This window comes from Canis lupus, chromosome Y, assembly GCF_048164855.1.
Source record: "Canis lupus baileyi chromosome Y, mCanLup2.hap1, whole genome shotgun sequence".
Lineage (NCBI taxonomy): Eukaryota > Metazoa > Chordata > Mammalia > Carnivora > Canidae > Canis > Canis lupus.
The window spans coordinates 7,528,706-7,555,799 of record NC_132877.1 but is presented as its reverse complement, the minus strand read 5'-3'; the positions used below and the strand labels follow the sequence as shown (position 1 = coordinate 7,555,799).

The 27,094-nt window shown below is 38.5% G+C and overlaps 1 protein-coding gene across 12 annotated transcripts in view; it reads right to left on the bottom strand.

The window, feature by feature from the left end:
* Positions 1-27,094, bottom strand: part of LOC140629100 (protein WWC3-like) — a 253,207-nt gene that overhangs the window by 52,010 nt on the left and 174,103 nt on the right. For all 12 annotated transcript variants that reach the window (XR_012026979.1, XM_072818541.1, XM_072818543.1 and 9 more), the window contains 2 exons: positions 24,890-24,963; positions 11,937-12,179 (listed from right to left, as the gene is read on the bottom strand). Coding sequence is in view for 11 of the 12 variants with exons in the window: in XM_072818541.1 (XP_072674642.1) it covers positions 11,937-12,179; positions 24,890-24,963 (317 nt within the window). In the remaining variant the exon portion in view is untranslated. The remainder of the gene's footprint in view (positions 1-11,936; positions 12,180-24,889; positions 24,964-27,094) is intronic.

Here is a 27,094-nt window from a genome sequence, read left to right as displayed (position 1 = left end):
ATATAATGAGGATGTTTTTATACTTTAATAAGCTTTTATTAAATATTTTTAAAATTTTCTCAGCTCTAATTTATGATATGGTAAATATTATCAGATAAGATCTACACAAAGCTCTGAAGGATCATTAGTAATTTTAATAGTATAAAAATGTTCTAAAAACAAAAGCCAAAAATGCTATAATAGTAAATTCTCCCAACTGATGGGTTTTAATAAACCCCATTTATCTATATTATGTCCATTTAGCCTGTAACATTTTTAAATTTAGGGGAAAAATTTTAGTAATCTTTTGCTTTTATAAAATAAAAATAGCTTTTAAGAACCAATTTTGGCTAGGTTGGCAAGATGGTGGAGGAGCAGGGTCCTCAACTCACCTGGTCCCACCAACTTACCTAGGTAACTTTCAAATCATCCTGAAAACCTATGAATTCGACCTGAGGTTTAAAGAGAGAATAGCTGGAACACTACAGAGAAAAGGTTTCTGCTTCTAACAAGGTAGGAAGGCAGGAAAAAAATAAAATAAAAATCAAGTGGAGGAGGGACCCCACAAGAAACCAGGCTAAGGCCAGTGGAGAAAGCCTCTGGGACAGGAAAGCCCAGACCTGGAGAAGCAGGAACTTTAAAAAATCTACACCGGATTCTTCTGGAGGGAAAGGCACTTAACAGGGAAATCAAGCAGAATCACAGGAGGGGCAGTAACGCCACCAGTTTCCCAGAGTCACTAAAAGAGGAGGGGACCCCGGGTGGAAAGTACACCACAAACTGGACAGATCTCGGTAAAGGGCTGGCATGCACCTGGCGGGGCATCTGGAAGAAGCTGGTGGGTTAGGTGGATGGCTCCAGAAGGAGGTATCTGTGCCCTGCTGCCTTCCAGAGCCAAGCGCCCTGGGAGCATTGAGTCCAGAGGCACAGGGCCCCGGATCCTAGGGTGTCGAACAGACACAGCACACCATCCTGCACTCCCCCTGGGACAGGCAGAGGCAGGGAGGGCACAGGACAGCAAGGACACTGCTACTTCCAGGCACCCCCAAGCTGTGCAGATAAGTGCCCCCGCACCAGCCCAGGGAGCATATAGGTCACTGCAGACTGGGAGACTGCAGTAGTTACTAGTGGGGAGCTGACTCCAGAGCTGGAATTCTGGCCGCTGCCAGTGTGGTTGTTCCTCCTCGTCTCACCTTGTGCCTGGGAGAGGCAGCATTGCCAGGGAACAGAGGCCTCATGGGGGTAAACAGCTCCCACTGAGCCATGCACCTAGCAGGGGGCAGGGCAGCTCCCTGAGGTGCACACACCCAAGAATCAGCACAGCAGGCCCCTCCCCCAGAAGACCAGCCGGAAGGACAGGGGAAGAGCAAGTTCTTGACCAAGCAGTGCTGAGAAGCTCCAGGGGAAGTCGAAGGATTTACAGTATATGGAACCAGAGGGTACCCCTCCTTTTTTTTTTTTTCTTTCCTTTTTCCAGTACAACTCTGCCTCATTTTGTTCTACAATGGCGGAAGTTAATACCTTCTAAAACATAACCAGCATGCACCCAGAACCCACTAGTATACCATGCTGGTTCATTCTGTGAGATTCCTCATTTCCATTCTGCACCTCTCTTTTATCTCATTTATGTTTTGGTGGTCAATGTTGGGGCTTTCTACAAGTTTTTCTGGTTTATATAAATTTGGGACTGAGCATCTTCTAATATACAGAACTTAATATACTCAGAACCAAAAGGATCACCCTCTAGGACTCCATAGGTAGACTATTCTCCCTCCAGTAAAACTTTGTCACTACCACCATCTCCCAGTACTATCACCCTTTTTTTTCTTTATTTTTCTTCTCCTTTTGTTTTCCTTTTTTTTCCCTCTTTATTTTTTTTGTTTCTCTTCTTTTTTCCTCTTTTTTATTTTCTCTTCCTCTTTGGGATTCATGGCTTATTACTTTTTTACTACTTTGTTCTAACAATTGTTTTCCACTTTAGTGGTCCATTTGTTTTATTTCATTCTGATCTTTGTTTTCAATTTCTGGTCTCTGACCACGGCAGAATCACCTACGGTGAAATTTACTTAGGTTGTGGTTGATATTCCTGACTCAGCCTATTCATACAGCCTCTCTGGACTGAGCAAAATGACTAGGAGAAAGAATTCACCACAAAAGAAAGAAAAAAAAAAACAGTACTTTCTGCCACAGAGATACAGATTTTGGGTTACAATTAGATGTGAGAAAGCCATTCAACACAATTAAAAAGCTACTGGTGGCTCTGGAAAAAGGCATAAAGGACTCGAGACACTTCTTGACTGCAGAATTTAGATCTCATCTGGCTGAAATTAAACAATTAAATGAGATTCAATCCAAACTGGAGGTCTTAATGACAAGGGTTAATGGGGTAGAAGAAAGAGTGAATGACATAGAAGACTAGTTGATGGCAAGGGAGGAAGCTGAGGAAAAAAGAGAAAAACAACTAAAAGACCATAAGAAAAGGTTAGGGGAAATAAATGACAGCCTCAGAAGGAAAAATTTAGGTATAACTGGGGTTCCAGAGAGCTCTGAGAGGGCCAGAGGGCCAGAAAGCATAATTGAACAAATCATGGCTGAGAAATTCCCTAATTTGGGGAGAGAAACAGGCATTCAGATCCAGGAGATAGAGAGGTGCCCCCCTAAAATCAATAAAAAACCATTGAACACCCCCACATTTAATAGTGAAATTTGCAAATTCCAAAGATAAAGAGAAGATCCTTAAAGCAGCAAGAGACAAGAGATCCCTAACTTATATGGGGAGAAATATTAGATTAACAGCAGACCTCTCCACAGAGACCTGGCAGGCCAGAAAGGAATGGAAGGATATATACAGGGTCCTAAATGAGAAGAATATGCAACCAAGAATACTCTATCCAGTGAGGCTCTCATTCAGAATAGAAGGAGAGATAAAGAGCTTCCAAGATAGGCAGAAACTGAAAGAATATGTCATGACCACCAAACTAGCTCTGCAAGAAATACTGAGGGGGACCATGTAAAAGAAAGAGGAAGCCCAAAGAAATAATCCATAAAACAGGGACTGAATAGGTATTATGATGACACTACATTCATATCTTTCAATAGTAACTCTGAACATGAATGGGTTAAATGATCCCATCAAAAGATGCAGAGTTTCAGACTGGAAAAAAAGCAAGATCCATCTATTTGCTGTCTACAAGAGACTCAAATTAGACCTAAGGACACCTCCAGCCTGAAAATGAAAGGTTGGAGAATGCTTACATTCAAATGGTCCTCAAAAGAAAGCAGGGGTAGCCATCCTCATATCAGATAAATTAAAATTTATCCCAAAGACAGTAGGAAGAGATGAAAAGGGACACTATATCATACTTAAAGGGTCTATCAACAAGAAGACCTAACAATCATGAATATTTATGCCCCTAATGTGGGAGCTGCCAAGTATATCAATCAATTAATAACCAAAGTTAAGACATAGTTAGATAATAATACATTAATAGTAAGAGACTTCAACATGGCACTTTCTGCAAAATGGCAGATATTCTAAGTACAACATCTCCAAAGAAACAAGAGCTTTAAATGATACACTGGACCAGATAGATTTCACAGACATTTACAGAACTTTGCATCTGAATGCAAATGAATACACATTCTTCTCAAGTGCACGTGGAACTTTCTCCAGGATAGACCACATACTGGGTCACAAACCAGGTCTCAACCGATACCAAAAGATTGGGATTGTCCCCTGCATATTTTCAGACCATAATGCTTTGGTTTTTTGTTGTTGTTGTTATTTTAAAGATTTTATTTATTTATTCATAGAGACAGAGAGAGGGGGGGAGAGAGAGAGAGAGAGAGAGAGAAAGGCAGAGACACAGGCAGAGGGAGAAAAAGGCATCATACAGAGACACTCATACACTCGATCCAGGGTCTCCAGGATCACGCCCTGGGCTGCAGGTGGCGCTAAACCGCTGCGCCACCAGGGCTGCCTGAGACCACAATGCTTTGAAACTAGAACTCAATGACCAGAAGGAATTTGAAAGAAACTCAAATACATGGAGGTTAAAGAGGATCCTACTAAAAGATGAAAGGGTCAACCAGGAAATTAAAGAATTAAAAAGATTCATGGCAATTGCTGAAAATGACAACCTACAAAATGGGAGAAGATATGTGCAAATGACATATCAGATAAAGGCCATATCCACGATCTATAAAGAACTTATTAATCTCAACAGCAAAGAAACAGACAATCCAATCATGAAATGGGCAAAGGATTTGAACAGAAATTTCACCAAAGAAGATGTAGACATGGTCAATAAGCACATGAGAAAATGCTCCACATCACTTGCCATCAGGGAAAAACAAATTAAAAACACAATGAATTATTACCTCACACCAATGAGAATGGTTAAAATTAACAAGACAGGAAACCATAAATGTTGGAGAGGATGTGGAGAGAGGGGAAACTTCTTGCATTGTTCATGTGAATGTGAACTGGTACAGCTGCTCTGGAAAACTGTATGGAGGTTCCTCAAAGAGTTAAAAAAGAGCTACCCTACGACCCAGCAATTGCATTGCTGGGGATTTACCCCAAAGATACAGATGCAGTGAAATGGCAGGACACCTGCACCCCATTTATAGCTGCAATGTCCACAATAGCTAAACTGTGGAAGGAGCCTCAGTGTCCATCGAAAGATGAAAGGATAAAGAAGATGTGGTATATGGGGGATCCCTGGGTGGTACAGCGGTTTGGCGCCTGCCTTTGGCCCAGGGCGCAATCCTGGAGACCCGGGATCGAATCCCACGTCGGGCTCCCGGTGCATGGAGCCTGCTTCTACCTCTGCCTATGTCTCTGCCTCTCTCTCTCTCTGTGTGACTATCATAAAAAAAAAAAAAAAAAAAAAGAAGATGTGGTATATGTATACAATGGAATATTACTCAGCCATTAGAAATGATGAATACCCACCATTTGTGGATGGGACTGGAGGTTATTATGCTGAGTGAAGTAAGTCAGTTGGAGAAGGACAATCATCATATGGCGTCATTCATTTGGGGAATATAAAAAATAGTGAAAGGGATTAAATGGGAAAGGAGAGAAAATGAGTGGAAAATATCAGTGAGGATGACAGAACATGAGAGACCCCTAACTCTGGGAAACGAACAAGGTATAGTGGAAAGGGAGGTGGGTGGGGGGTTGGGGTGACTGGGTGATAGTCACTGAGGGAGGCACTTGATGGGATGAGCACTGGGTGTTATATGTTGGCAACTCGAACTCCAATAAAAAAAATCATATAGGGGATCCCTGGGTGGCTCAGCGGTTTCATGCCTGCCTTTGGCCCAGGGTGCGATCCTGGAGTCCCGGGATCGAGTCCCGCATCGGGCTCCCGGCATGGAGCCTGCTTCTCCCTCTGCCTGTGTCTCTGCCTCTCTCTCCCTCTCTCTATGTCTATCATAAATAAATAAATCTTAAAAAAAAATCATCTAAATAAATAAATAAACAAACGAACAAACCAATTTTGAAGTTATACTGAGTTTTCATGTCATACCATAAGAGACATATGACGTTACAAAATACACAACTACAATCGCATAGTTCAAGATGGTCAGTTACAAAGATTCTGAATATACTTCGTTCTGTACAAATGTCAAATCTACAGCTACATATGAAACAATATACTTTGAAAAAAACCCTAAAAACTAGCAGAGCAACTGGGAAGGAACTCTAATCCCAGAGCTTGTCCCTAAAGGAGTAAAGGATCTGCACCTCACAACAGGCACCGATATGATGTCTACGTGACATGTAAGTCCCCAAAATATCTCTTTGAAAAGCAGTGGGATTTATATCTATGAGTCCTGTGGGTATGAGGAATGACACCTGAAGAGTTCACATACAGATTCACCTTCCCCATTGCCTTTTCAAAAGTGCTGATTCATTTGTTAATTTTAAAACATACATGTGAGGGGCAAGGGCCTACTGGGTTGTTCTGGAGATGGGAGGTTATGCTCCCTCAGCCTTCTTGGTTCCCAATGCTCTTTTCTTTTTCTCTTCCATTATTCATTTTTCAGTAGTTTCCATTTTCTGCTTTTTGCTGCCAGTACTACAGAGCATAAATAACTCCCAGAGGGAAGCTTTTACACAAGCATGGTGATCAGTTGCCTCCTAGAGAACCAACACTTTGTTATCTGACTCTTGAGGCTGAGGAAGTTGCTCTCCAGGGTCCCACAGGACTTTAATAATTAGAGAGACTGTGCTTAGCTGACTACCATCCCGAGGGCCCTGCACAGACACCACACAGGTAGGAAACTGAAACATATTCTAGGTCTTTCTGAGAAACTTTACCATCACAGCTGTGGTCTGAGGAGCAGTCTTTTAATAGACATGCCTCTACAGGCAGACTATAGAAGTTTCCAGACATCTTGGAAGGTGTGTGTTGTCTTTGAGCTCTCCCTCTGCCACTCCAGAGCACCAGAATCTCTCAGGGAGAAACTCTTACACATATCTGCTGCCCAGAGAACAGTCCTTGAATGCCTTATCTGGTGACCTTGTGTTCCTGGACCCCATAGGACAGTAACAATCACAGATAGTTCTTGGCTAGAACAACCCACAGGATCTTGCACAAACCGCTGACTGAAACATACCACCAGGTCATTCTGTGAAAAAAGCCTATTTGTTTGTCCTGACACATTGGCTCCAGGGCAGGCTTCAGGATTCTGGAGCCCTACACAGTTGTTCTCTTGGAAGAGAGGCCAGAGTATGCCATCATTGTTCTCTTCCTCTGCTCACTATAGCTCATGAGTGTCTTCCAGAAAAGAGCCTGCTCGTTCATCAGAAATCTTGATTTTTATGGCTTCCACCCAGAGGGCATCTCCAGATCTCCTGTTCTGGGAGATAGCCAGGTTTATGCTTGTGGTTCTACAGAATTCCATATATTTGCATATTTTGTAATGTAATATGGGGCCTGGCTTCCAATCAGCATAAATCTCAGTGTTCTCTGAAATCTGCCTACTTTCGGAAACTGGCAGGTGTTGGCACCCTGAATAACTGTGAGCTTACGAAGAGACAAATAGACCATCACAAAACTTTGTGAAACAACCAAGATAGAGGGCACTGCTGAATTCCATTGTTTGTCCCTAAATAAGGCAGTTTTCCTTCAAGACTAGGAGGGGTGAGTGCTTCATCTATTACATAGACACCACTACAAAGAGTCAAAAAAAATGAAGGAACAGAAGAATGTGTTCCAAAGGAAAGAGGAAGATAAAGCCCCAGATTAAAAAAAATAACAATCATGAAACAGAATAAGTAATTTACTTAAGAGTCCAAAGTAATGCTCATGGAACATTGAAAAACAGCGGCTGGAAACATTGAGAACTTTAACAAGGAGTGAGAAAATACCAGAAAGAACCAAAGAGAAAAAGAATACAATAACTGAACTGAAAAATAGACTGTAGGGGTTAAACAACAGACCAGGTGAACTTTGTAGCAAGAACAGTGGAGCTCACACCATCAGAACAGCAAAAAGAAAGATAATAAGAAAAAGTGAAGATAGATGAAGGGACTTAGGGGACCACATCAAGTGCATTAATATTTGTGTTACATGGGTCTGAGCTGAAGAACAAAGAGAGAAAGAGGAAGAAAATTTATTTACAAAAGAATAGGTGAAAACTTCCCTAACCTGGGGAAGGAAACAGACCTTGAGATCCAGGAAGCACAGTTCCAAATAATATGAACCCAATGACATGCACACCAAGACACACTGTCCTTACAATCTCAAAAATTAAAGGCATGGATTATTGAAAGCATCAAGAGAAAAAACAAAAAACAAAAATGTCACAAAGGAACTCTATTAGACTATGAGCGGATGTTTTAGGAGAAACTTTACAAACCAGAAGGGAGTAACATGACACATTCAAAGTTCTGAAAGGAAACAACAACAACAACAAAAACACAGCTTTTAACTAACCAAGAATACCTACCAGGCTAACGCTATTATTCAGAATAGAAGGACAGAAGGAGAGATAAAAGAAAAAAAAAAAGAAAAGACTAGTTATACAAAGCTCTGAAATGGTAACTTACTTAAAAAGCACCAAATGCTCACATTTCAGCTGGAATTCAAATCCTGTTTTGTCTTAAAAGTTTTTTTCACTGTATTAAGCTCTAATTTCCTGTAGTCTTTAGACTATTTCCACCGAAAGCATCTTTTGGCCTGCATCATGCAGTTAATAGCTTTTGTTTTTATGGCAAATAGCTTAAATGCAATAGTCAAATATGAAATGAAATGTTAGGCTGATTATTTGGACTTCTCAAATTGCTGAAAGAATCTTATCCACACACACCCTCCCAAAAAAAGGAGAAGTAAAGAACAGTCCCATTAAGCAAAAGCTTAAAGGAGTTTATCATGACTAAAGTGGCTTTACATGAAACATTAAAGATATCTCTTCTAGCTGAGAAGAAAGGGTACTTACTCAGCAATAAAAACATATGGGGACGCCTGGGTAGCTCAATGGTTTAGCGCCTGCCTTCAACCCAGGACATGATCCTAAAGTCCCGGAATCGTGTCCCACATTGGGCTTCCTACATGGAGCCTGCTTTGCCTCTCCCTCTGCCTGCATCTCTGCCTCTCTCTGTGTCTCTCATGAATAAATAAATAAAATCCTAAAAAATAATAATAATAAAAATAAAAACTATGAAAGTATAAATGGCCCTGGCAAGCATTAAAGGCTATAAAGGCACTGGATTAATCACTCATAAACCTAATATAAACGTTAAAAGAGAAAAGTGGTTAAATAACTAAACTACAATATAATTACTGAGGGAATACACATAAGAGATGGGAAATGTGAGATAAAAACATAAAATGCAAGAGAATTAAAATGTAGAGCTTTAGAATATATTCAGTCTTATATTATTATCAACTTAGTATAAATTGTTATAAATATAAGTCATTATATATAAACCTTGTGGTAACCACAATGTAAATACCTTCAACAGTACATAAAAGATAATGAATCTAAGAATACCACTAAGTCCTTTCACAAGAAGATGCATGGACTTTGACAGAATTCGGCTAAGTGAAATAAATTAGAGAAAGACAAAGACTGTATTATGTAATACATGGAATCTAAAAACAAACAAGCAAACAAAAAAAAAAAACAAGTTCACAGATACAAAAAACAGACTATTGTGTTTGACAGTGAAATGGGCAAAATCGAAGTAGGGGTTAAAGCATACAAAGCTCCAGTAATAAAATAATTAAATAATGGTTATGTAATTAATATATGATATGGCTACTATAGTTAGCATTTAACTGCATATTTGAAACTTGCTAACACAGTAGATCTTAAAAATTCTTATCAGAAGAAAAAATACTTTTGTAACTATCTGTGGTCACTAAGTTAACTAGACTTCTTCCTGGTGATCATTTTACAATATATACAAATAGGGAATCATGCTGTATACTTAAAACTAATGTAATGTCACATGTCAATATATCTCAACTAAAAAAAAAATCACAAAAATTTTTGAGAAGCACATAACCATTGAGTGTTTATAGTAATGTATATCACACTGTACTTTATTTTTCTTCTATTGACCTTACTCCCCATTTTACAGATGAAGAAACTGATACTCAAAACTAAAACTAACTTGCTATGCATGTCAAATCTGGTCAAGTCTGCTTTAACCCAAAGACATGCATGCTACCAGTCACTGTTATTATTTCCTACAGTAAAATTCTGTTATTTATATGTGCGGCAAGAAAAAGGCGCTTCCTTTAATAATCAGACATTTTCTAAATTTCATGCTGCTCTTAAGTTCCTACCCAAAACTTTTCAAGAATGGTATTCTCAAACATGCTGTCTTTAATGCAGAGTGAAGAGGGAAAAAATAAAGTCCATACTAGTCCTTTTCTTCTAAACTAATTTTTAAAAAGATTTATCTATTTGGGCAGGGGAACATAGAGGATCAAAAGAAAAGGGAATCAGATGACCTGACTCCCTGCTGAATGTGGAGTCTTATTGATTTCAGCTTATGTGGGTTTCAGCTCAGATCGTGATCTCAGGCCTGAGCCTGTAGTCAGTCACTTAACCACTGTGCCACCCAGGTTCCCCCAAGTCTCTTAGTATAGTTTTACAATTAGAATGACACAATTAATTCAGAAAAATTCAGAAAATTATGTAATTTCAGCCATACAGTAAACAGTAACCAGCATCAAAATGTTGTTATAGAAAATTTACTTAATCCTGATTTAAATTTTTCTTAATACTTGTATATAAAAATGTTTCCAACTTATTTTATTATGTGAAGTCACAAAGTAACAGATTATAAATTGAGTTCTAATTGAATGAGATCTACTCTTGAGTCCAAGGTGGCATTTTCAACCTGTATTATGAAATCTATGTATTCACTGTATCTGTCTTCATTTATATATACACGTTTATATATTTGTTTGTATAGATGTGTACATTCACATTCTTATGTGCACATTCACATTCTTACGTGCAGTACAATTTTTATTGTGTTTAGCTTTTCAAATTGCTGTAGTGTTAGCGAAAAATTTTTGAAGATATTATCTATTGTATTTATATGTGACACTTATTAGTGTACTAATAAGCAGGTGCATTTCAGAATAAGAGAAGTTTAAATATATGCTAGTTAGGAGTGCGTGGGTGGCTCAGTCAGGTAAGTGTCTGCCTTCTGCTCAGCTTATAATGGAAGGGTTCTGGGATGAAGCTGTGCATTGGGTTCCCTGCCCCAGGGAGAGTCCACTTCTCCCTCTCCCTGTGCATTTTCCATCCCCTTGCTCATGGCTTGTGTCTCTGTCTCAAATAAATAAATAAAATCTTAAGAAAAATGCATGCTAGTTAATTTAAAAGTGGCAGAAGCTAAAAATGTAAATTCATTACTAAACATAGATGGACGCCGTCACAATAAGTCAGTCCAACTATTGAGAGATATAAAAACTGCCTGAAATGTAAGGCATATTACCGAACAAATTGCAAAGGAAGACATAAAGCAATTATTGCTTACAAATCACATGATCACCTATGTATAAAACCTATATATATATATATATTCAGTGTTATTCCAATCAAAATCCCAGAAACTTATTTAGTGTATACATCAAGGAACTGAACTGAAGTTCATATAGTGTTGAAAGAATGAAAGCAGATCTTGAAAGATAACTGAGGGTATTATTTCTTCATGTGGAGCCCACTCTCTACATAGTGACAGAGTATAAGAGAAGGTTTGTTGTTTTTTTAATATTTTATTTACTTATTTGTGAAAGACACACACAGAGACAGAGACAGAGACAGAGACAGAGAAACAGAGACAGAGAGGCAGAGACACAGGTCGTGAAAGACACACACAGAGAGACAGAGACAGAGAGGCAGAGACATAGGCAGAGAGACAGAAGCAGGCTCCATGCAGGGAGCCTGACATGGGACTCAATCCCAGGTCTCCAGGATCATGCCCTGAGCCAAAGGGGGCCCTAAACTGCTGAGCCACCCAGGCATCCAGGACAAGAGTTTATATTCCTGACTCTAACTTTGCAACTGATGATGACAATGATGTGCAGTCATGCAAATGAGGTTAGCCAAACAACTGGCACATCTCAGACCTAAGATTTCTACCTTGGTTATTTTTGTCTGCCTACTCTACAGCTCTCTCTAATATCCTTCAGCAAGGAATAATTCCTACCTAACGGCCCCATATTTCCTATATTCAAGCATGCATCAAATTAATGTATACAGAAACAGGACTGCCTCCACCAGGCTAAGAACATCATGGTATAGGATCCTTCTATACTGGGAAGGGGTATAGACTCCTATCTTTCCTTACTCTATCCTGCTTCTGAACAGGAACTAAGAACTAAGAACCTCAGAAGCCCTGGGCAACTTCTCTGATTTTGCTTTTATGGTTGGTTCTTCAATTAAAACTGTTCCTGATCTTATAGAAGCCAGCCTACCTTTCTGTGGCACTCTGCGCAGATGAGACCTGGGCCCGCTGAATCTCCTTCTCCAGGTGCTTCCTCTTCTTCTCCAACTGGGCCACATCTTCTACTGGCCTTCTCTGCTGAACGATAAGCTGTAGCTCTTGGAGCAAGGCTTCCTTCTCCTTGATGAGCTGCAGCCGGTCCCTGTCAGCTTCAGCCAGACCTGGCCAGGACTCGTTATCAAGCTGAGTGAGTTGCTGCTGGATGGTTAAGACTCTGCAATAGATAGACATAAATACTCACACACTTAAAAAAAATCATCTTCACAATACAGACAAAAGGGACACCTGAACGGCTCACAGGTTGAGCATCTGCCTTTGGCTCAGGTAGTGATCCCAGGGTCCTATAATCAAGTCCCATATTGTACTTCATTGTGAGAAGCCTGCCTTTCCCTCTATCTCTGCCTCTCTCTGTGTGTCTCTCATGAGTAAATAAATAAAATCTTAAAAAATATATATTAGGAAACTGAATTCAATATACTACAGAAATAACTATAAAATAACAATAAACCGATTTTATATACAAGGTATAGAAGACTGGCTTAATATCTGAAAAACATCAATTATTGGAATCCATATATCCACACTGCAAAGAAATAACATATACCTATATCCATATATACAAAAAAGTAGGTAACAAAATTGAGTACTCATTTACATTAAAAATGTCATTAAACTATATGAATACAGACAAATTTCCTCTATTTAATAAGGAACATGTACAAAAAAACTATAACTAATTTAATTCTTTTTTTTTAATTTTTATTTATTTAAGATAGTCACACACAGAGAGAGAGAGAGGCAGAGACACTGGCAGAGGGAGAAGCAGGCTCCACGCACCGGGAGCCCGACGTGGGATTCGATCCCGGGTCTCCAGGATCGCGCCCTGGGCCAAAGGCAGGCGCCAAACCGCTGAGCCACCCAGGGATCCCTAATTTAATTCTTAATGACGAGAACCTTTCTAAGATCAAATTCAAACCAACAATGCTTTCTTTTTTTTTTCTTTTTTTAAAATATTTATTTATTTATTATTTATTATTTATGATAGACATAGAGAGAGAGAGAGAGAGAGAGAGGGAGAGAGAGGCAGAGACACAGGAGGAGGGAGAAGCAGGCTCCATGCCGGGAGCCCGATACAGGACTCGATCCCGGGACTCCAGGATCGCGCCCTGGGCCAAAGGCAGGTGCTAAACCACTGAGCCACCCAGGGATCCCCCCAACAATGCTATCATCAAAGATGCTCTCACCACCTTTTTTGTCATCATAGTGGAAGTCATAGTTCATTCAAAAACACAAGAAATAAACATGTTCAAATTGCAAAGGAACACATAAAAGCAGTTGTTTACAAATCACATTATCACCTATGTATGAAACCTAAAAGCAATGACAAAAAGAAAAAAGAAAGAAAGAGAGAGGGAGGGAGGGGGGGAGGGAGGGAGGGAGGGAGGAAGGAAAGAAGAAAAGAAGGAAGGAAGGAAGGAAGGAAGGAAGGAAGGAAGGAAGGAAGGAAGGAAGGAAGGAAGGAAGGAAGGAAGGAAGGAAAAGAAACCCAAAACACCCTCTTGGAACTAATATGAAATTATAACAAGGCTGTAAGACATAAGATTAATTTAACTGCCTTTTGCTATATCAACAACAAACAAATAGAATTTGAAATTAAAAAAGAAATCTACCATTTATATTAGCACTAGAAATATGAAATAATTGGGTATCAATGTAATAATATATACAAGTTCTAACCAAAAAAAAAAAAAAAAAAAACTCTGCTGAACAGAACCATACAACTTAGCAAATAGAATTATTTCATGTTCATGAATTGTCAAGATGTCAGTTCTTTACAACTTGATTTATATATATTCAGTGTTATTCCAATCAAAATCCCAGAAACTTATTTTGTGTGTATCAACAAACTGATTGCAAGTTTATATGGAGAAGCAAAAGACCAAGAATGACCAACACAAAATTGAGGGGAGCAACAAAGCCAGAGGATTGACACTCCCAGACTTCAAGACTTAGTATCAAACCACAGTAATTGGGGATCCCTGGGTGGCTCAGTGGTTTAGCGCCTGCCTTTGGCCCAGGGAGCAATCCTGGAGTCCCTGGATGGAGTCCCACGCCGGGCTCCCTGCATGGAGCCTGCTTCTTTCTCCCTCCTCCTGTGACTCTGCCTCTCTCTCTCTCTCTCTCTGTCTATCATGAATAAATAAATAAATAAATCTTAAAAACAAAAAAACACAGTAATTAAGGTAATGTTTTATTGCTGAAAGAAGACAGATCTGTAGAGCAAAACAGCCAAGGAATACACCCTTACAAATAGAGTTAACTGAACACTGGCAAAGACGAAAGACAACAGTTTTTTCAATAAATAGTGCTGGAACTACTGGGCATCTATGTGCAAAAAAAAAAAAAAAAAAATGTAGAAACAAACTTCACACCTCTCAAAAAAATCAACTCAAAATGAATCACAGATCTAAACATCAAATGCAAACTGTAAAACTCTTAGAAGATAATATAGGAGAAAAACCTAGATGACCTTGCGCTTGGTGAGTTATTTATAGGTACAAGACCAAAGGCACAATGTAGGAAAGAAATCATGGATGAGCTCAACTTCATTAATACTAAAAACTTCTGCTTTGTGAAAGACAGTGTCAGCAGAAGGAGAAGACAAGCCTCAGACAGAGAGAAAATGTCTATAACACATCTGATAAAGGATAGCTATTCTAAGCATACCAAGAACACTTAAGATTTAACAATAAAGCAACAACTCAAACAAGGCACAAGCCTTAATAGACATCTCACCGAACAAGATGTGCAGGTGGAAAATAAGCACACGAATAGACGTTTCATACTCTGTAGCATCAGGGAAATGCAAATGAAAACAATGAGATACAACGACACACCAACCAGAAGGGCCTAAATCCATAAAAATGACAAATGGTGGTGATGATGCGGAACATAACAAATTCTCATTCATTGTTGATGGGGCTGTCACAAAAGGGAACATATTGTTAACCTGTGATCCAGCAACTGCACTTATTGGTTTTAACACAAAGTAGCAGAAAATTCATGGTCACACATTCTGTACACTGATGTTTATTACAGTTTTATGCATAACTGGTAAAACCTGGAAGCATCCCAGATGTCCTTTAGTAGGCAAGTAGGTAAAGAAATTTCTCCATCCAGACAAAGGAATATTATTCAGAACTAAAAAGAAATGAGCTATTAAGCCATGAAAATACATGAAGAAACTTAATATGCATATCATTAAATAAAAAGAGCCAATCTAGAAACAGTATATACTTCTATAACCAACTCTATGACATTCTGAAAACAGAAAACTATAGAGACAGTAAAGAGCTCAATGGTTGCCATACATTGTTGATGAACATGGCAGAACACAGATGATTTTGAAGATAATGAAACTTCTCTGTATAACATTGGAAACATCTGTTTATATTATATTCATCAAAATCTACAGAATGTACAACACCAAAAGTAAATCCTAAAGGAGAGAAACTACGGTATCTAAGTGTTAATGATGTGCCCATGTAGATACATCAGTTGTAACAAATGTAGCTACTTTGGGAGATGTTTCCTAAGTACTTATCAAAACATGTAAAAGGTTACTCCCTTACTAACATCCCTAGAAAATAAGAAATCAGTTATAATGCTTGCAAATTATACAGTGAAAAAAAAAATTGTACAGTTATTTGGTAAGTGTTGTAATGACCTATTTTCTAAGATTAGTAGAGCATATCAAATGCCAGCGCACTCTATGCATCATCAGCATTAACATGAAAGAATATCCAAAGGAATAATCACAAGAGACAACACTCCACCAACAAACACCCATAAGCTAAAGAGAAGAAGTCTATGACCAAGAATGTGACCACTGTAACCATTCTGGTTAAATGAGTATTGCAGTGTCTTATGTAAATTAGAAGTCTAACACTTGTACACCACAATAGAGAAAGAAGAATTGTAAAAAAAAATAAAAATAAAAATAACCAACTTAGAAAACATGTGATTTCAGTGCCCTAAGTAGAGAGTCATGTGATCAGCAGATTGTGCTATTTTTAGATTTTATAAGAAGTCAACAAAAGCATATTTCCAGACAAAACAAATTGTACTCATTGAGCAAACATTATCCCTTTATCCTCATATTCTACAGTTTTCCCTCCAAAGTAATATCTATGATCAAAGAAAACTTTTTAAGGATATGCTTCACAATTTTAAGGACATGTTATAAGAAGGACATGTTTTAAAACATGTTTTAAAAGATGTTTACCAAAATGTAAAATACGTGAATTCTCAAAAAAGGAGTAGGAAAGCAAAAGTAGTGTGATGATATTAAGAACCAGAGATTCTAAGCAAAATCAAGGGCAAGATGGTGGAGGACTAGCGTCCCCAACTCACCTGGCCCCACCAACTTACCTAGATAACTTTCAAATCCTCCTGAAAACCTAGAAATTCAATCTGAGATTTAAAGAGAGAACAGCTGGAACGCTACAGAGAGAAGGGTTTTCACTTCTAGCAAGATAGGAAGGCATTTATTTAAAAAAATAAATACAAAAGAATCAAGTGGGGGAGGGGCGCCATGGGTAGCTGGGCTAAAGAGGAGAGGCAAAAGCATCCAGGACAGGAAAGCCCAGCCCTGGAGATGCGGGAACTTTAAAAATCCACGTTGGACTTTTTTCCTGGGCAGAAAAGTGCTTAGCATGGAAATCAGGCAAAATCCCAGGAGGGGCAGTAAAACTTCAAGATTCCTGGACTCAGTATTAGAGGAAGGATCCCAGGAAGAAAGCTCAACACAAACCTCCAACCGATCTTGGTAAAGGGCTGGAGCACCACAGGCCTCAGGGAACTCGGAGAAGTCAGTCGGTTAGGTAGTCCGGATCCACACACAGGTGGCTGTGCCCCTTTCCCTTCAGTAGAGGCGGTCCCCAGGAGCATGGTACCAGAAGCACAGAGCCTCGGATCCCAGGATGCAGGACATAACCCAGGATCCTGCACTACCCCTGGGACAGGTGGAAGCAGGGAAGGCACAGGACAGCAAGAACTCTCCTGCCGCGGGCGCCCTGCAAGCTGTGCAGATCAGTGTCCACCCCACCCCGGCCTCCCCCACCACTCCGGGGAGCATCTAGGCTATTGCAGACTGGGCACTGCACTAGTTACTAGCAGGCAGCTAACTCCAGAGCTGGAGACCTAGCCCCCGCCATTGTTGTTTTCCCTCTTTGTTTCCCCCTGTGCCTGGGAGAGGCAGCACTGCCAGGAACAGAGGCCTCACGGGGTAAACTGTTCCCACTGAGCCTGCACCCTGCAGAGGGCGGGGCAGCTCTTCCTGGTGCACACACCTGAGATTCAACACAGCAGACCCCTCCCGCAGAAGACCAGCTGGAAGAACAGGGATAGAAGAACAAGTTCTTGACCAAGCAGCACTGGAAAGCTCCAGGGGAAGTCGAGGGATTTATAGGATATAGAACTAGAGGACTATACGGATTTATAGTATATAGAACTAGAGGACCTTTTTTTTTTTCCCTTTTTCCATTACGACTTGTTTTTATATCAGACTAAAAATGTCCAATATTCTTTTTTTCCACTTTAACTATTTACCACCTCTTCATTTTTAAATTTCTTCCTTTTTGACTTTCGTATGATTACAATTACAGGTCCTGGAAATATATTTTTTTTTACTTCTGGATTCCCTTCAAGATACTCAACTTAATTTTGGGAGATATACGAGTCATGGATTTTATTTCTCTGCCTCATTTGTTCTACGATAATGGATGTTAATACCTTCTAAAACATGACCAGCATGCACCCACAACCTATAGTGGTATACTGTGCTGGTTCATTCTGTGAGATTATATTCTCTCTTCCTCCCATTCTGCCCCCCTCTTTCATCTCATTTGTGTTTTGGTGGTCAATGTTGAGGCTTTCTACAAGTATCATTGATTTACATACCATTCGGAATGAGCATCTTCTAACATACAGAAACTTAACACTCAGAACCAAGAGGATCACCCTCTAGGACCCCTCAGGTAGACTACATTCTCTTTCCACTACCACTTCTTCACCATAACCATCCCCCAAAATCCCCCCTTTTTAATTTTTTTTTAACTTTTTTTTTTTCATTTTTCTTCTTCTTTGGGGTTTTTGACCTTTTATTATATACAACTTTGTTTTAAAACTTGTTTTCACTTAAAAGACAAAAGCTAGGGGATCCCTGGGTGGCCCAGTGGTTTAGCGCCTGCCTTTGGCCCAGGGCATGATCCTGGAGTCCCGAGATTGAGTCCCACATCAGGCTCCCGGCATGGAGCCTGCTTCTCCCTCCTCCTGTGTCTGTCTGTCTCTGTCTCTCTCTCTCTCTGTCTGTCTATCATAAATAAATAAATCTTAAAAAGAAAAAAAGACAAAAGCTAAAGAGAAGTGGTCCTTTTATTTTGTTCTGATCTTCTTTTTCATTTTCTGGTCTCTGACCTTGTCAGAATCACCTAGGGTGAAATTTGCTTAGGTCGTAGGTGATATTCTGGACTCAGCCTGCTTGTACAGCTACTCTGCACTGAAAAAAATGACTAGGAGGGAGAATTCACCACAAAAGAAAGAATCAGACACAGTATTCTCTGCCACACAGTTACAGAATATGGATCTCAATTAGATGTCAGAAAGCCAATTCAGAAGCACAATTATAAAGCTACTGGTAGCTCTGGAAAAAAGCATAAAGAACTCTAGAGACTTTAAAAAGGCAGAATTAAGATCTCATCAGGCTGAAATTAATAACTTAAATGAGATTCAATCCAAAGTGGATGTCCTAACAACTAGGGTTAATGAGGAGGAAGAAAGAGTGAGTGAAATATAGGACAAGTTGATGGTAAGAAAGGAAGCTGAGAAAAAAGAGAAAAACAATTAAGAGACCATGAGGAAAGGTTAAGGGAAATAACTGATAGCCTGAGAAGGAAAATCTACATATAATTGGGGTTCCAGAAGACACCAAGAGGGGGACAGGGCCACAAAGTATATGTGAATATACTGAGAACTTCCCTAATTTGGGGAGTGAAACAAGCATTCAGATCCACAAGATAGAGAGGTCACCACCAAAACTAATAAAAACATTTCAACACCTTGGTATTTTTTTTAACGATTTCATTTATTTATTCATGAGACACACACACAGAGAGAGAGAGAGAGAGGCAAAGACACAGGCAGAGGAAAAAGCAGGCTCCATGCAGGGAGATTGATCTGGGACTCAATCCTGGGACTCTAGGATCACGCCCTGGGCCGAAGGCAGATGCTAAACCACTGAGCCACCCAAGGATCCCCAACACCTTGGTATTTAGTAGTGAACCTTGCAAATTCCAAGGATAAAGAGAAAAGCCTTAAAGCAGTGACAGACAAGAGAGTCTTAACTTATACGGGAAGAAATATCAGATTAACACAAAAAGCTGGCAGGCCAGAAAGGGCTGGCAGGATATATTCGGGTATTAAAAAGAACATATGGCCATACTTTATCCAGCAAGGCAGCCGTGCAGAATAGAAGGAGTAATAAAGGGCTCCCAAGATAGGCAGAAACCGAAAGAATACGTGACCACCAAACCAGCTTTGCGAGAAATATTAAGAGGGACTCATAAAGAGAAAGAGGAAGCCCAAAGAAATAATCTATAAAAACTGGACTGAATAGGTGTTACATTGACACTAAATTCATATCTTTCATTGTTATTCTGAACATGAATGAGTGAAAGGATCCCATCAAAAGATGCTGTGTATCGCATTGGATAAAAGAGCAAGACCCATCGTTTTTCTGTCTACTAGAGGCTCATTTTAGACCTAAGGACACCTACAGCCTGAAAATGAAAAGGTGGAGGACTACTTACCATTCAAAAGGTCCTCAAAAAAACAAACAAAAACAAAACAACAACAACAAAACAAAAAACAAAAAACAAAAAACAAAAAAAACAGAAAACAAAAGTCCTCAAAAGAAAGCTGGGGTAGCAATTATCATAGCAGATAAATTAAAGTTTATCCCAAAGACTATATAGTAAGAGATGAAGAGGGATGCGATGTCATACTTAAAGCGTCTATCAAATAAGACCTAAAAATCATGAATATTTATACACCTAATGTAGGAGCTGCCAAGTATACCAATCACTTAACAACAAAGTAAAGTGGGGATACTAGGGTGGCTCAGCAGTTTAGCACCTGCCTTCAGCCCAGGGCTTGACCCTGGAAACCCAGGATCCAGTCCCATTTCGGGCTCCCTGCATGGAGCCTGCTTCACCCTCTGCCTGTGTCTCTGCCTCTCTCTCTCTCTCTCTCTCTCTGTGTGTGTGTGTGTCTCATGAATACATAAATAAAATCTTTAAAAAAAGAAAAAAAGGAAAGAGATACTTAGATAGTAGGAAACTTCAACATGGCACTCTAAGCAAATGACAGATATTCTAGCAGAACATCACCAAAGCCTTGAATGATACACTGGACCAGATGGATTTCACAGATATATACAGAACTTTGCATCTGAACACAACTGAATACACATTCTTCTCAAGTGCACATGGAACTTTCTCCAGGATAGACCACATACTGGGTCACAAATCAGGTCTCAACAGATACCAAAAGATTGGGATTGTCCCCTGCATATTTTCAGGACATAATGCTTTGAAATTAGAACTCAATCACAAGAAGCAATTTGGAAGATACTCAAACAAGCAGAGGTTAAAGGTATCCTACTAAAAGATGAATGGGTCAACCAGGAAACTAGAGAAGAATTAAAAATAATCATGGAAACTATTGAAAATGGTTGTATAACCATTCAAAATCTTTGGGATACAGCAAAAGCAGTCCTAAGAAAGAAATAAATCACAATACAAGCATCCGGCAAAAAATTGGGAAAACTTAAACACAAGCTAACCTCCCACCTAAAGCAACTGGAACAAATAAAGCCTAAACCAAGCAGACAAAGGGAGATAATAAAGATTCAAGCAGAACTAAATGAAATGGAGACCAGAAGAACCATAGAACAGATCAACAAAACCAGAAGTTGGTTTTTTGAAAGAATTAAAAAGATAAACAACTTGCCAGTCATATTAAAAAGAAAAAAAAAAGTCAAATTAATAAAATAATGAAGGAAAAAGGAGAGATCATCAATACCAAGGAAATACAAATGATTTTAAAAACGTATCATGAGCAACTATATGACAACAAATTAGTCAATCTAGAAGAAATGGATGCATTTCTGGGAAAGCACAAATTACCAAAACTGAAACAGGAAAAAGTAGAAAACCGAAACAGGACAATAACGAGCAAGGACATTGAAGCAGTCATCCAAAATCTCCCAAGACACAAAAGTCCAGGGGCCAGATGGCTTTCCAGGGGAATTCTATCAAACATTTAAAAAAAATAATAATACCTACTCTACTAAATCTTTTTTGAAGGATAAAAAAGGATGGAATACTTCCAAACTCATTTCATAAGGCCAGCATACCTTGAATCCAAAACCAAAGACACCACCAAAAAGGAGAATTATAGACCAATATCTCTCATGAACACAGATGCAAAAATTCTCAACAAGATACTAGCCAATAGGATCCAACAGTACATTAAGAAGATTATTCACCATGACCAAGTGGGATTTATCCCTAAGATGCAAGGTTGGTTCAACACTCATAAAACAATCAACGTGATAAAGCATATCAACAAGAGAAAAAACAAGAACTATATGATCATCTCAAAAGATTCATAGAAAGAGTTTAATGAAATACAGCATCCATTCCTGATCAAAACTCTTCAGTGTAGGGATAGAGGGAACATTCCTCAGCATCTTAAAAGCCATCTATGAAAGTCCCACAGCAAATATCATTCTCAATGGGGAAAACCTGAAAGTCTTTCCCCTAAGATCAGGAATACGACAGGGATATCAACTCTCACCACTGATGTTCAACATAGTACTAGAAGTCCTAGCTTCAGCAATTAGGCAATAGAAAGAAATAAAAAGCATTTAAATTGGCAAAGAAGTCAAACTCTCCCTCTTCTCAGATGACATGATACTGTAGAAAGAAAACCCAAAAGACGCCATCCCAAGATTGCTAGAACGCATAAAGTAATTCGGCAATGTGGCAGGATACAAAATCAATGCCCAGAAATCAGTGGAATTTCTATACCCTATGAGACTGAGGAAAGAGAAATTAAGGAGTCAATCCCATCTACAATTGCATTGCATTTACCAGAGCATAAGATACCTAGGAATAAACCTAACCAAAGAGGTAAAGGATTTATACCCTGAAAACTACAGAACACTTCTGAAAGAAATTAAAGAAGACACAAAGAGATGAAAAAATATTCCATGCTCATTGACTGGAAGATTTAATATTGGGAAGAAGTCTATGCTACCCAGGGCAATTAAACATCCAATGCAATCCCTATCAAAATATCATGGACTTTCTTCAGAGAATTGGAACAAATAATCTTAAGATTTGTGTGGAATCAGGGAAGATCCTGAATAGCTGGGGGAATACTGAAAAAGAAAACCAGAGCCGGGGGCATCACAATGCCGGATTTCAAGTTGTACTACGAAGCTGTGATCATCAAGACAATGTGGTACTGGCACATAAATCAAAGGAATAGAATAGAGAACCCAGAAATAGGCCCTCAACTCTATGGTCAACTAATATTCGACAAAGCAAGAAAGAATATACCCTGGAAAAAAGTCCCTTCAATAAATGGTGCTGGGAAAATTGGACAGCCACGGGCAGAAGAATGAAACTGGACCATTCCCTTACACCACACAGAAAGATAAACTCATAATGGATGAATGATCTAAATGTGAGACAAGACTCCATCAAAATCCTAGAGGAGAACACAGGTAACACCCTTTTTGAACTTGGCCACAGTAACTTCTTGCAAGATACATCCATGAAGAATATTACTCAGCCATTAGAAACAACAAATACTCACCATTTGCTTCAACATGGATGGAACTGGAGGGTATTATGCTGAGTGAAATAAGTCAATCAGAGAAGGACAAACATTATATGGTCTTATTCATTTGGGGAATATAAAAAATAGTGAAAGGGAATAAAGGGGAAAGGAGAAAAAATGAGTGGGAAATATCAGAAAGGGAGACAGAACATGAGAGACTCCTAACTCTGGGAAACGAGCTAGGGGTGGTGGAAGGGGAGGTGAAGGGGGGAGTGACTGGGTGATGGGCACTGAGGGGGGCACTTGATGGGATGAGCACTGGGTGTTATTCTATATGTTGACAAATTGAACACCAATAAAAAATAAATTTATAAAAAAAAAGATACATCCATGAAGGCAAGAGAAACAAAACAAAAAATGAACTATTGGGACTTCATCAAGATAAGAAGCTTTTGCACAGCAAAAGAAACAGTCAACACAAGTAAAAGGCAACTACAGAATGGGAGAAATATTTGTACATATCATATCAGATAATGGCCATATCCAAGATCTATAAAGAACTTATTAAATTCAACACCCAAGAAACAAACAATCCAATCATGAAATGGGCAAAAGATACACACAGACATTTCACCAAAGAAGACATACACTTGGCCAACAAGCACATGAGAAAATGCTCCACATCACTTGCCATAAGGGAAATACAAATCAAAACCACAATGAGATACCACCTCACACCAGTGAGAATGATGGAAATTAACAAGACAGGAAACAACAAATGTTGGCAAGTATGTGGAGAAAGGGGAACCCTCTTGCACTGTTGGTGGGAATGTGATTTGGTACATCTGCTCTGGAAAAGTGTGTGGAGGTTCCTCAAAGAGTTAAAAATAGAGCTACCCTACGACCCAGCAATTGCACTACTGGGGGTTTGCCCCAAAGATACAGATGCAGTGAAAGACCAAAACACCTGTACTCCAATGTTTTTATAGCAGCAATGTCCACAAAAGCCAAACTCTGGAAGGAACCTTAATGTCCTTTGACAGTTGAATGGTAAAGAAGATGTGGTCTATATATCTAATGGAATGTTAGCCATCAGAAAGGACAAATACCCACCATTTGCTTCAATTTTGATGGAACTGGAGGGTATTATGCTGAGTGAAATAAGTCAATTGGAGGAGGACAATTATCATATGGTTTCACTCATAAGGAGAATATAAAAAATAGTGGAAGGGATTAGAAGGGAAAGGAGGGAAAATGAGTGGGAAAAATTAGAGAGGGTGACAAAACATGAGAGATTCCTAACTCTGGGAAACAAACAAAGGGTTGTGGAAGGGGAGGCTGGCTGGGGTTTGAGGTAACTGTGTGACAGGCACTGAGGAAGGCACTAGATGGGATAAGCACTGGGTGTTACAGTATATGTTGGCAAATCAAATTTCAAGAAAAATGTTAATTAATTTCTTAAAAAAGCTTCCAAGCAAATTTCTCCTGTCCTTCTGGCTGGTTCAGAACTTCCTTTCCATCCCTATCTTTTCTCTTCCTCCAAGAATCCCTCCCAAAGTATCAGTCTCTCAGATCAATTTAAATTGATGGGAACAACTAAATCCTGCTAATCCTAGATTTTTTTTTATATATGTTGCTCAATATTTAATAGAAAAAGCCACACACATAGTTTTAGAAGACATTTTAAATACTAGATCAAAATGGATAGGAAGAGATTTTGTTTCATTTCGTCAGAAAGAATTAAATGTACATATGGAAACCTGAGAATTCTATTTTCATAGAATGTAATCTTTACAATTGTTAGCATTATTTTGACTTTCACATTTTAAATGCATTTGACATCTGTCATGTGTATTAAGTACCTAAATGTAAATGACAATCCATGATTTTATATGACATGATACACTGAATTCTGATAAAACTTTAGGTAGTAACCATACAAAGCTATACTAAATTTCTCTCCATAGGAAAAAAGTAAGTAAACAGAAGGCAAGATTTTTAAAATAACATTCTTACCTCTTTCTGGCTTCCTCATATTGCCAGTTAAGTCTGATTTGGTCTACAAGATTTGTTTTTTCATCAGTGGCAAACTTTCAGGAATAGAAGGAAGAAGGAAAACACAGATTAAAAAAATTTTTTTTCAAAATAACAATTGAGTTAGATTTTTCACGACTAAAAATGTTTTTCTCTTTTAATGTCAAATTTTGTAAGGTATAGAAGAAAAAAACACTTATATCTGCTGTAACTGAGCAATAGGGTTTTGAAATGAAGCTCTGCTTTACTTAAGAATTGGATTTTTCCCCTAGTGGAAAGAAAATAATCTATTTTGGTATTCCATAAAACAATAAATGAGTTTGAAAAGAAAGGAAATAACATACTAAAAATAGAACCCTATTTTATGCACTATTGCAAATTGTCCACATTTTCAATGGAAATTATAAAACATGTAACAGATGTGAAAAAGACAACTAGTTTTAGGTGTATGCAGTATGAGACTCCTCCAATAACACATGGTATACAAAAGAACAAAAGGTAAAAAGAAGAAAGTACCAAAATGTATTGGGAATTAAGATTAATTCATTTTACTCTTGATTATTTAGATCAAGTGTAATTCCATCTCCTTGAGAGTGTGTTGGACCTAGTGAATTGATTCAATCCACAGAATGGAGCAAAGTGATGGCAAATCATTTCTGTGATTACATTACAATGGGTTGTGAGTTCTGTCAAGTTAGGTGAGTTTCTGCATTTACCTTTCATTTTGCACATTTTGATGGAACAAGCTGTCATGTGAAAGAGACCCATGAGACCAAGAACAGACGCCCTCAGTTCAACAGCCTATGATGAGCTAAATCCTGCTAACATGCATGTGACCTTGAAAGCACAGCTTCTTCTTAGTTGAGTCTTCAGATAACATTGAACCCCTAGCTGGAACCAGAATTTCAATTTTCAAACTTGAAAGCAAAAGATCACTGCCAGACTCCTGGACCAAACAAACTCTTAAGTAAATGTTTACTGTTTTAACATGCTATGTTTTAGACTAAATTTACACATGAAGAAGTTACTAATTAAATAAGGCATAGTTTGTTCATATGTTTCTGTACAGGAATATGATGGTGTAGACTGTTTAGGGCCTTAAATTTCTATTCTAAACCAAGACCTCTCATAGCTGCAAGACCTTAAATAATATGGCATGTTAGTGTCCTCATTACAGTACTTAATAGAGATGGGAACAACTAAAAATGAGATCATAGCTGGGAAGCTCTTAGTCCTCATGTACTGCAGAGGCTCAGGAATAAGGATAATTTACTCCTAGAGATTTTACAACTTCATAATCAGCTCCACTCCACATATTTTTAAGACATTCTACCATACAAAATCACTACCCAGTTCTCCCCAAGCTATTAGAAATACCTTGTCACAAAGTTAGAACTAGAATGTAGATGTTTATTAAGGGAACTCAATCAGTCATACCTCTCACACAGTGCAGAAACTTTTGAAAAAATACTGGACATGTATAAGTTACAGATTCTTCTCTAGGTGCTACAAAGAATGATCATAATCTTTATTTTTATTTTCCTTTTTGAGAGAAAGAGAGCAAGAGGGGCACAAGGACAGGGAGACATATCATGACCTGAGCCAAAACCAAGAGTCAGACGCTTAACCAACTGAGCCACTCAGGTTCCCTGAGAGATGACCATATTCTTTAAACCTAGGATACATATTATTCCAAAAAAAGCGTATCTTTAAGAATAATATTGGCAAAAATGAAATTAGCTTGTACCACTGTATGAAAGACACAATCATTATTTACCATATTATATTATATTTCCTAGGAGGTATTATTTGTTAAATTTCAAAATGTTAGCTAATTTTTTAAACCCTAACTTTTCCTTCAATATTTTTTCTTTTTTAAAATATTTTTCCTTTACTACTGATACTTCATCTTTATTTAATAACCCCTTTAAAAAAAACAGTACAACTGCCTTTACAGTTGGTAATAAGTAACAAATTTCATTTGGTAACACTATAAAAGTAGTATTTTTAAATATTTACAATGCTGTTATAAATGGTGATGATGAAATTATTCACTAACTCAGTGATTCACAAATTATTAAAAGGGGATGTTTCCAACTCTCAAACAAAATTAATTTCAATTCAGTTCTATATCCTGATGTTCTTTTAATACACAGTAAGAAAGTACAAACCTAGAGTGATACAGCT